Source organism: Opisthorchis viverrini (assembly GCF_000715545.1).
Source record: "Opisthorchis viverrini unplaced genomic scaffold opera_v5_22, whole genome shotgun sequence".
Classification (NCBI taxonomy): Eukaryota; Metazoa; Platyhelminthes; class Trematoda; order Opisthorchiida; family Opisthorchiidae; genus Opisthorchis; species Opisthorchis viverrini.
Window position 1 is genome coordinate 549,149 of NW_008751678.1, and position 11,773 is coordinate 560,921.

Here is an 11,773-nt window from a genome sequence, read left to right on the forward strand (position 1 = left end):
TTCTTGCCATTTGAGGGGTGCTGATAAATTAGTGCGTAAATACGGCACTGTCGCATGAACTGTTAAGTGCGGGAATTGGGAATGGAGCTATGCATTGAATGCATTATATAAGCACCATTGAGGGCGCGACTGGGTCATGTCTCACAGTGTCTCTAACCATTGATGTGGCCCGTCTCGGGTTCCCCATCCAGGAAGATGGTAATCACCAGCACAGCTGAGTTTGCTGGTACTGGCTTTTATACTTCGCTGCCAAGTCCTTGTTTGACTGCCTCCAGCTCTCTTCCACCCTTCACGTGGTTGTGCGAAAAGAGCTCTTCGAGGAATTCGGTCGACTGGCATACGCAGCACGTGGCCAAGCCAGCGCAACATATGCAGTGTGATCGGTTCACCAATCGAGGGTGAGTTATTTCTCCCCAGTACCATTCGACGAACTTTAGCATTGCTTATTTGGTGTTCCCACCATACTCGAGCAATGCTCCGAAGGCATCGATGGTCAAACACTGAAAGTCTTTTGACGTCCTCAGCGCGCAGCGGCCAGGTTTCTGATCTATATAGTACTATGGAGTGCACCGCAGCATTGTAAACTCGACCCTTGACAGAGAAGCAGTGGTCACGCCTACGCCACAAGTGACGTAGGTTCACAAAAGCTGCTCTGACCTTCCCAATCCGGGTGGAAATATTATCTCCTACGAGACCACCGGGACTGATATAGCTGCCCAGGTAAACAAATTTGTCTACTACTTCATTCGGTTCATCCGCAAGCATGAGGCTAGGGTTCGAGTTCACCCAGTCTTGTAGTAGCACTCTACACTTTGCCGGTGTGAAGCGCATGCCAAACCACGAGGCGGAATTATTTAGATTATTTTATATTGTTTGCGTTTCTACGGGGTCAATACATCAATGATCAGCTAGTTAACCAGAGCTTGGTTTAATTTTCCAGTCACTCCTTTCTTGAGATATTGCTGCGTTGCCAAATATAAGAATTCCAATCGCATTATCTCCGCAGAGGATATTATGCCACACCTCTAGATTGTGATACATCATCTTGCAGTTCTCGCTTGCCACCAATTTCTCAGCTATTGTTCTTCAGTCTTGAGGATCAAGCCCTCATCCAGTCGCCAATATAAGCCAATATGGCAGCCTGACACTTACATCCAAACTTGAATTTGACCAGGTCTTCCGCTTTCTCTTGCTCTATTTTTACCTATTTTTAGGATACTAGTATGATTCCGAATTGATGAAATACAGGAGACAAAATGCGGACCGTTTACGGCAACGGTCCAGAAAAACAGGAATGCTATTTGTGGATCCAGAGTTCCCGGCAGTCCGGAGTAGTCTCACGGCTGAGACCAACAATATCAGACATCTCGAAATAGTATGGCAACGTCCTTCCGATTTGGTCAGCAATCCGTGTTTCGTAGCTGCAAACGGTCCAGCAGCTTGTCGGCAGGGCCGTCTTGGAAATTGTTGGTTCGTTGCAGCCTGCGCCTGTCTTTCGTTACACAAAGGCGTATTTCAGAAAGTGAGAGATGACGCCCATAACGCCGAATTTGACTTTTCCCCTTCAGGTTGTCATTTGTACACCACCACTGAACTCCTGGGATGCATACTGTGGCGTGTTTGAGTTTCGGTTTTGGCGTTTCGGTACTTGGGTCCATGTGATTGTGGATGATCTTCTGCCAACAGTGAATGGCGAACTATTGTATTGCAGCTCGTATAACTCCGACGAGTTTTGGTGTTCGCTTCTGGAAAAAGCTTACGCCAAGTAGCTAGCAAATCGACCTGTTTGTTTGTATTGAGTTCTGTTTCCATCTCGTTGGTTTTCTGCATCCATCCATCAGGTTGTTCGCTGTAAAACATTATAACTCTTCCTTGATTCCAGACTTTTAGGCAGTTACGAAGCGCTAGAAGGCGGCGAACTAGCCGATGCTCTCATTGATTTTACCGGTGGTTTAACGGAATGTCTCGAATTCAACCAGACTGGAACAGATCTTCGGTTGTGTGTGACACCAGACCTCCCACCGTCTCTGAACGTACCTCTCGATGAATCGAAACTCGCTGTATCTCTTTCTTGTTGTGGTGTTTCTCGTCAAAGTGCCACTCTACTACATCCTGTTCCGGTTTGGAAGAATAAAACCTTGTGTGAATATATCTATAAACTGTTATTGAGGAACCAGCTGACCAAGACACTAATTGCGTCGGCCATCTCGGTAAGACTTCTGCTACCTCTGCACATTCCCCCCAACTGCAATGCCTAAAGTTCTTAGTTCATGAGTTAGGTATGTTTTTGCACACCGTCTGTGACGTATGTAGCCATCTTGAGCTCGAGGTAGCTCAGTGGTTAGGACGCCAATTTACTGACCAGGAGATCCGTGGTTCGAACCCAACTCCGGTATCTCGACTGCTGTTGTCTAAACTTGAACTAATTGGCAGTGCTTCAGCTCTCGTGCTGCCTTCGGGGGGACATGGCACTCATTCACCTGAAGGGTATTATGGTTGAATGATTATTATTGTCATTGTTCATAGCCTTCTTGGTTCCTTCTAATACAACCTATTCTTTGCTTTGTTTATTTTTGGATGTGGCCATCTACTATTCGTAAAAAAGAGACTATATCATTGCTGATTAGCTCCAGGATGCATTGGACGCACTTAGGAAGAGTGGTAAATGTATGTTAGCGCCCAATGCTGCAAGCCCTTTGTTTCTTGAAGCAGATTACAGTGTGATTGTGGTCCAAACTTTCTGTCTTTTGGTTCCACACGGCTGTGTCCATTGTAGCTTCAGATGATTGCTCTACTTCACGTCAATATTTTTAGGGTTCCTGTTACTGAAATTTTTCGCCGATAAAAATAGAGCACATTTGGTATCATGGAGTTTTTCATGTATTAGTTATTACAAGTTTGATCTACCTGATAGCTTCAAGTTCCTTGGGCCACCCACCCTCCAGTGAGTACGATTAAATTAATGTGTCTGAATTTCCTTCTGGATCGTATCTTACAAAAGCAGCAACGTTTTTATCAGGGCCTTGAACCCTACGACGTGATTTGGAGTTTCGATAGGGATATCACAATGAATACCTTAGTTTCGTCCCCGTTTTCTCTTCGCAAAGTCAATGTGCAGTTCAAGTCGGACGACACTTCCTGCATTATTCACCAAAGTCTCACAGAATCTGTTTGGTTGTTTGCATACAACTCAGTACTGGCTGCACATTTGAGCGAAATCTGAATTTCCTGAGTCTTGTTTGATCCTGCTGCTTTAATCTTGTCAGGTCACTCACTATGTACCTCTGACTTACTCTCATAGGGACATACCAAACCTCAGTCAATCGCCGCAACACGGCTGGTATGCACTTACATCTGCTGATGAATTCACGGATGATCTGTCACTGCTGGGCCATCAGAATTCGAAGTAAAGCTCGGAATGTCATCTACATAGTTTATCCTCTTAGTTTGCTTTTATTTTTCAAGTTCGCTCGCAGTTCGCGATACCAGACCCAACTAGGCAAATTGCAGTCTTCCATCTGAGGACCATGTGGCACAGCAACTCGGAGCCGAAACGTTTGTTTATCAACTTGGGTTATCCCACGTGGTCGCACTCATACTATACTTAGAAGCTCAAGAAGTAATGAGATGGGAGAACGCACAGTATTCTGGGTTGGTATACACGTCAGAGTTTTATGATATATCCGTTTTTCGTATGTTCCAAGGCGAGCAGTTGAATACTGAATCTGTCCTTTGGACAGGCTTTCAATAGCGAGTTTCGAAAAATACTTGAGCAAGTACTAATTGAATTCTCCCTACCAACATACCTTGTTGTCTTCATGTGCATATCAATTTTAAGTGGCTCCTGTGTGTGATTTCTGCTGACAGGCTAGTTTATGTCACAGCGTGACACTTCAAATGCGCAGCTTTTGCTGTTCTGAAATGCTGCCGTTGTTCACTTCTCTTGTCGTTTTCGTAGACAGACGACCCTGATGGGTGTGAACGAGAGACTGAATTGGGATTGATCGTTGGGCATGCTTATGCGGTCACCCGACTGTGTGCTGTGCCGACCAAACGAAGTGCAGATTCAGGATCTTCCAACGATGACTCACTTGTACGTTTGGTCCGACTAATGAATCCATGGGGACACGGAACGTGGAAAGGAGCTTTTTCCGAGGGATCATCCGTAAGTTAATATTGTTCTTGGTTTCACCGGTTGTCTTCACCCAGCGGTTTTTGGCGTTCCTCCCGGCTGCAAGTAGGTAGCCGGAGGGCTGGATTTATGCGAGAAAATAAATGGTAAGTACGTTGCTGTGAGTATAATGGCTCGGTGAATGTTCGGCAAGGTCACCCCATACCACAAACCCAAAAACCCCGCAGTCATTCTAGCCATCGGTTTCCAACGCAAGTTTCACCTGATTATTGGACGTGCAACTTACTTCATTTTTCTGAAGACGGTGAGAAGAACGCAGCCTAATTTAACTGACCTTGACACCGCACCGTAAACATGTATGCATATGTGAACTCAGGTGACTACTGCATACATTTCACCCCACACTCGTGCTACCATCGGTTGGCTCTACCCACTTTTCCACAGCCGAGCTTCTATCAGATCACCACGTAGAAGGATCTCCGCCCCGCAGACCCGATGAACCTGTATATCGAGATTATTGAAATCTTTCGGTATAACGCAGACATAGGTAGCCCTTAGAATTATAGACCCAGTGTGGAAAATGCACCTGTTGATTGCCATCAGTACAATAAGCAGGTTTCATCGTGAATAAGTCACATAAGTGGCTATTTGGATTGATCGCTCATAACCGGCTTACTCGAGTTCAGCCAGGTTCTCTTGCTTCTTGGTTTTTGGATTCACAGGACTGGGATCTCGTTGACCACTCTTTCTGTCACTCGCTTTGTACTAATGACAGTGCGGAAAACGGAGAATTCTGGATGCGGTTTGAAGACTTCCTAAGACAATTCAACTATGTTGTTCTTTGCTACACGCCGATGGGTAACGGCAGCCTCTCTGGGGACAGCAAGGCCTGGTTTCAGTTCATTCCTCCAATAAGAATGGCTCCACCCGACGTCGTTTGTCATGCACGTGATGGTCGTTTGGTGGTGGTTCCTTCGGAATATGGTCATTCTCTTGACAGCGATCGTCCTTCCCCTCTTCGACTGAGAGAACTATGGACAGATTTTACCATCCACAGTTGCTGGACCAATGAAATGAGTGGTGGTTGTTTAAACTGTGACGATACCTTCGTTAATAATCCTCAGGTGAGTTTTTCCAGTTCTGTCGTTTCATCTCTTCAGTGTGTTGAATCACTTATTCCCTGACAAGTTGTCATTCACGTGGCGCTTGGTTTAATTTTCCCATGTGTACGTATGATTTATGACTTTACGAAAGAATCACAAGGTGTTAAACTGTAATACAAAAGCTTTGGACAATGCTTGGTTAGAGAGTTAATCGTGCTTTCTTTCTGTATGCCGTTCCGCCACATTAACCTTTTGTATGCACTCTGTAATCACCGTTGTGTGCAAGATGTTTTTATTTACCGACGTAGGTGATCAGGTGAAATTCAATGGGTGATATCCTCCAAGTACTGTTACTAATATTAATAGGAAGCATTAGTTTGTATCGTTAAAAGCTTAACTGTGCAAAACTTTTGATTCTTTTTGGCGCGCACCAACTGGCCGTAAACAATTCTTTCACGCAACCTAATGCCAAGTAGTATCAAACAGGTAACCACCAGACCACGCATTAGCTGACCCTCGTGGGACCACCTTAGCGTACATGGAACTATCAACTCACCTCGGATGCTCTTCTATCTGTGTTTGGATGCGTGAGTGACCCGAATCTCACAAGGCCCTTTTTACACTGAAACAATAAAATTTCACCTTTGACCAGGTCTTGTTTACGGATTTCTGGAATGTATGGTGGAACTATTCCACTATGTGTGGTGTTAACGCACCAGATTTTAAATACTCTTTTATGCATGCATACCACGGTGAATTTCTCACAGTCGTCATTCCGTTTCACGTAGGTCATTAAGGACAAGTGCTGCGTAGACAACCACGAATGGGGAGCACAAAACAAGCTAGTTTACACAAAAATATATTTATTACAACGGCGAAGGCGTGTTTTGCCGCCCTGTATTTGTAGTGCATCTGCGAACTGAGTAGCACTGCCTGCTGCCTGTTAGAAACAACTTATCGGACAAGCCAAGATTTTGTTGGTGTGATTTGATAGTGTATCAGCAGTGTCTACGACGTTTAATATTCGTTGTGACAGTCGACCAATGAGTTCAGGTCGATAGTTTGGGCATTTCTCTCGTGTCTTCTCTTCTTGGAGAGTAAAACAATCTGAGGAATTAACATGTTTATTCTTCAGTTCTCGGGAACTTTTACCTTCCAAATAAAGGACTGTACAGACTTCCGCCTTAACAATGCAGTGGCTGATTCCTGCAATTTTTGGCCCTCCGTTTTGGAAAAACCTTCGATAATTTCTCAGTATAACCATTTCGCATCCAGTAGCAAGTTCTCTCCCTGCCCTAGCTGTGAGCAAATCACCATACATAGTACTAGGAATTATAGACAAAACAGTTTCCAGTAGTTAGGGCTTCTCAATGAACCGGATGTTCTTACAAGAGTTAATATTTTCCTCCGTTTCGCTTCATAAATGGACCACACAACCTGGTACTAACGCCCCAACAACTTACCCTATGGGGATGCCCACATGATTTCAGGCGCTTATTTTCATTTTCCGTATATACTTTGGTTTCCAAAACGCTGGATATTTAACGGTCCTCCTAACTGCGTTCACTTTGGTGACAATCTCTCCAGTTGACAAATCTTACTTTTTCAATTACCGCATTATGTTTTCAAGTCGGCGTCGTTAGAATTGCCGCTCCGGACGGTTCTAGCAAGACAGTGCCAAGACTCATTAGGGTCATTTGAATCCTTCAGAGTAATCAAATAAATGATGCGACCCTACGGAACCGGACGGACTATTTGAAACTAATTTATGCAAACTGATTCGAATTAGTCGGCTCAATTGATTATGTAAGGAATGACTTTCTGCATTGACATTTGTAGGGAGTTCATTGACCTTTGCTACTTGGATAAAGTAAGGCGGTCACATACACTGAATGTTATTTCGTTTTCATGTTAGGCGGGCAGGCTGACAAATGGTAACTTGTGGTATGTCTGCGAAATACACTCATTTTCAAGCCAATCTGGCTTTGAGCGAGACTGGAACCCAGCTGAGTTTCTGTTTATTATGCTTTCAAGCAACAGAATTTGCTGCACCAGGTCGCCTCATGTTTCAGTTGCTACTATATTTGAGATATCGCTATGCCTGTAAAGACGTAATACACTACTCATAAGGTTGCTGAGTCTGTTTGCTGTAGTCGTAGGGTACGTTCGTGAGTGCTGCCTCGATCATCCCGTTTGAGCATGTACAGTTTACCGGAGCAGCAAAGTGTCTCTGTGACATTCATTGGATGAAAAAAGATTGAATCACACGCGGCCTGTACCTGGGGTCCGCAGCTTGAGTATCGGATGCAGGATCGCCAGCTGCGGATAATATGACGAAGGTTACAATGAAAACTAGGTTTTCTGAAGTCTATGGGCGCTGGTAAACTAACGGTCCATTCTTTATGTCGTTGTGTGCACTGATTACTCTCTTCCGTTGGGTGGCTAGGTAGAAAGAAGGATGCCACTAATTGGGTCGTTGTTGAATGACACAGCATGCCGAGGCCCAACGAGGGTGTTGGGGAGCTTTTACAACTTTCATAATGTTCGTGGTCTGCGCACATTTCTGCGGCTTCTTTGGTTATTATGCATTTTATAGGCTCTTGTTATCTTCCTTACCTACCCTAGTTCGCATTGGATGTTCCTCGTCGACCCTCTACTTCCTTGGTCATATATCTCTTTCAAAAGACGGAAAGAAGCCCGGAGCGGCTAGCATCCACAACCGGGCTATATCATATTGGAATGAGTGTATTCCGTGTAAGTTACACTGTTAAACTGTGACTACTATGGTTCAGGGGTTATTGAAATTTGAGTGTAGGTGAATCTTGCCAATCCGTATGAACTGTCCTGGTAGAACTACGGACTGCATTTGACTGAGCATTGTAACCGTTTATTCACTAACTGCAAATGCCTAGTGAGATTTATCAAAGCCGTATCGTTCTCAGCGATCGGCCCCATTCTAATTGAATCCCTCAAACGGGCCATGATATAGTTCCAAGTAATTTACTACTTGTGGTTCTGCATTTTTTGGTATATTTCTGCTATCAGGATCCCCTTACCAAGAGATGGGAAAACGTATTTCTTGCTGCAAATTTTCGGGTTTGGTTACTCATCCCTCTCGCAGCGAAACTGGTCGCGGATGTATAGATAACAGTAGGCTTAGGTGGTACGTTTCCTCATATTTTTATGAAAAACGATCGCCCATTTAAAAATTCATCATCGCTTTTGTTAAAAGTAGGTGTCTCAATGAAGAGCGTTGGAAATGTTCTCTTCCGTATAGTTGGTCCTTTGCGCTTAAAAGTGTCTGAACAGATTTGTGGATTTTCGTAATTGCATTTGAAACAGAAGCGTGAGGAATCAGATCAGTTTTCCGATGGTGTTAAAACATCGTCCCAGTCACACATTCAACTAGCACCCATCATTAGTTTAACCGACGTTGGGCCACACTTTACAACAGACCTGCCCACCCGCTACCAATGGAAACATTAGTTACTCAGGTTGTACAGACAACCGTTGTTCCTTGCCGAACTAGTCAATTCCGTTGCAGTTGGGTATTCACACAGACGCACCACTTGACTGCACACTGAGGATAGATCCTCGATTAGTGATGGACTGTTTGCAACCAAGTTGCGCAGCTCAACGCGTAGAACACAAGCTCCTAAAGTTCTCGCTAAAACTCCCGTGAATCTCATAACCATAGATTACAATGTGCGAGGACCTTGAGTTGACATAACCAAATGGTCAGTTCCTAGAACGTTTGTAGAACACTGGTGATAGCGGAGTGTGATCGATACTCCATCTTATAGCTAAATAATCAAAGAGCGAGGTGATCCTGTTTGGATGCTGACAGGACAAGCAGAATACTTTTCCGTGAAACGGCGCCTAATCATTAATGAATCAATTGGGTAGCTTAATTACCGGAGTACTAAGCTCTATACAACACCATCAAGAAGTGAGAATAACCTGCACTTAGCACCGATGATTGCAGCCTCTATCCACTGAATCTGGTCGACCACACAAATTTGATGCAAAGCCACCACGTCGTTCGCTTCAGTAGGCTCGGACTGCCAGTACGTGTGAGTCAATCGATCCGGACCGTCGATGTGGTAGGAAAATCGGCCGATTTAGGCGTTCGGTGCACTTCTAGTTTAAGATATGCGCATGCATGCCTCTGGGAGACTCGATTTCATATGCAGACTGTACAGTTGTTAAGTGTACGAATTGAGCTACTAATAAGTAGTATAGTGCAAGCGCTCAAAGTTGTAAACAAGTCTAGCTGGCGCACCATGCCGTTAGTAAGCCGCTACCGAATACAAAAAATTACGCATTTAAGGATGAATAAATATCATATCGTAATGGTGAATAAAGTTGAGGCTCTTTTGCTAAAAAATTATCTGAGAACAGTAGATCCTTACGTCATTTACAGTACATTTTTCTGTGCTTCAGGTCGAGGCTAACCGAACTGTTCCAATCCGATCGCTGAACGAACCTGTACATCTTGTCATCAACTCTGTTTATCGGAACAGTCGTGTTGTTTGGTTGCGCTTGAACCGCTTGCCCTACGGTCGTTACTTTGTGATACCGACTACATTCTATCCGAACTGCTTGGCCGAGTTCATGGTCCGACTGGTTGGTTCTCCTCCACTACTATTTTTGTGAGTGTTCTGCAGTAGATGTTAAGTTGACTTCTGATTAGCAGATCGAGCTACTATTAATAAGGCTTGTTCCAATGACTTTATCTATTTTTTCCAAGTCTCCTGACTGCAATCTGTCGCCGATCGCCAGGAAAAAAAACACTTTCTTCCCAGGGGGGATCGCTTCTCTATTCTCCAAGGCTTCCTTGTGGCACAATACTCGTTCCCTCAGGCATTCTTGAGACTTATGGGATGAAATCATATCCATTGTAATCTTCATGACCACAACAGCGCTCAAGCCCAACCACCGTATCAAGGTGCCGGCTTTTGGTAGCTTTATCTTCGATAGGATAGCAGATTGATAGTGGAACCTATCACTGACCCTGTTGAAATGCCTTAGTTTGTGTATATCGAGCGTTGATTTACAGAAATTCCGGCTCGATAACTTTCCTATAGATGCCAGATTTCTGAGAATATTGAACACAAAGGATCTATAAGCCAAGGACCATGAAGATATGAAGGCTCCAGTTGTGCTGAGCGGTTCGCTAGCCAGCCGCCATCCTTATGTGTGAATTCCATCATACTGTGCTTTCCTCAGATCTCGTGTAATGCTAAAGCAACCCATACCAACAGATGTTGCTTCCCAAGTGACGCTTTGAAATCCTCGCATTGACAGACTCAAGCATGGTTCTCTCACCACTATCATCCAGTAGCATTCTTACCGCATTATAATATGTGGTAATTGCAACAGCATATGTGCATTTTGTCTTGCGTAATACCCTGGTCATTCTTTACCTTCTTCAAGTGAAGTGGAACGCACTGCGCCGTGTCTCGCTTCGCCTCCTATCCACAGATCCAAGTCCGTTTTGTTGCGTCGTTCTTACGGAAAGAAGATCAAAGATAGTGGAGGTTGTTTTCGGCACTGGATAACTACCCGGCAGGCCGTGTCCCCACTCAAAGAGGACATGTCCGATTTTTTTGGCAGAGTTCTACTACCACCACCGAGTGAAAATTTGAGGCTAACTATCCTTCAGTCTGTTATCTGGCCTCCATCAACCTCGTTTCTGGCACGGGTCCTTGAGAGACAGTTCGAGCGGATTGATGAACGGTCACTTCCGCCGTATTACGCCCACGTGTCAGTTAACGATCAACAAGCCAGTACGGGTCTATACAATCTCCAGTTACTCAAAGAAGGAGGTGGGCCGGGTAGCACCGGTTTGATTCAATTCAGAGAAAGCTTTTTGTTCCCGAAGAACAATAAAACAGGCCTTTCGTTTCGCTTCCAGGTTTGTGTTTACTGTCCTCATTGTTTTTTTAGTTGGTTTGTAAAATACTCAATCGTGTTCTTCTCTAGGTGACCTCACACATTTTAACAATAGTAGAAAAGCAGCATCCGTACGTTGCTCCAGTACATACCTTAGTTGTTCTGTCAGCAAGTAGTGCTCCAGGGTATCGTCAGTCTTCCACTGACCGCACAAGAGTTTGGCAGTCCAATGCAAGGGGTGTGTGGTTCTTAGCTTCTCTGTAGATGTACGGAGACAGCAGACGCTCACCAATACCAAGCAAGCGCGCTCACGGATGTGCACATCATCATCATCATCACCATCATCATCATCATCATCATCGACAGCATGACATCAGTGTTCAACACCGATGCTTCACTGCCGTACAACCATGACTTATTTGACTTTCATACTTCACTGTGCAGACGCACTCAATATTTCAGTAGTTCTCCCCTCAATCTAACCCTCGACTTGGTTAGCGGTCATAAGAGGTTAACTACATTTATTCCCCATTATAGCTTCATCCGTTTTCCAAGAAAGATGATGGTAATCGCGAATAACTTGACGAGGTTAAGCTTTGACAGAGTCTCGTATCGAACCCATCGGATATATATATATATATAT

The 11,773-nt window shown here is 44.4% G+C and overlaps 1 protein-coding gene across 1 annotated transcript in view; it reads left to right on the forward strand.

Moving 5' to 3' along the window:
- T265_01947 (hypothetical protein) overlaps nucleotides 1-11,773 on the forward strand; it is a gene marked incomplete at both ends in the record, with an annotated part of 18,956 nt that overhangs the window by 1,737 nt on the left and 5,446 nt on the right. The window contains 8 exons of the mRNA XM_009166085.1: nucleotides 1,223-1,522; nucleotides 1,569-1,765; nucleotides 1,883-2,210; nucleotides 3,959-4,134; nucleotides 4,908-5,256; nucleotides 7,861-7,989; nucleotides 9,679-9,887; nucleotides 10,672-11,152. Of these exons, the coding sequence (XP_009164349.1) occupies nucleotides 1,223-1,522; nucleotides 1,569-1,765; nucleotides 1,883-2,210; nucleotides 3,959-4,134; nucleotides 4,908-5,256; nucleotides 7,861-7,989; nucleotides 9,679-9,887; nucleotides 10,672-11,152 (2,169 nt within the window). The remainder of the gene's footprint in view (nucleotides 1-1,222; nucleotides 1,523-1,568; nucleotides 1,766-1,882; nucleotides 2,211-3,958; nucleotides 4,135-4,907; nucleotides 5,257-7,860; nucleotides 7,990-9,678; nucleotides 9,888-10,671; nucleotides 11,153-11,773) is intronic.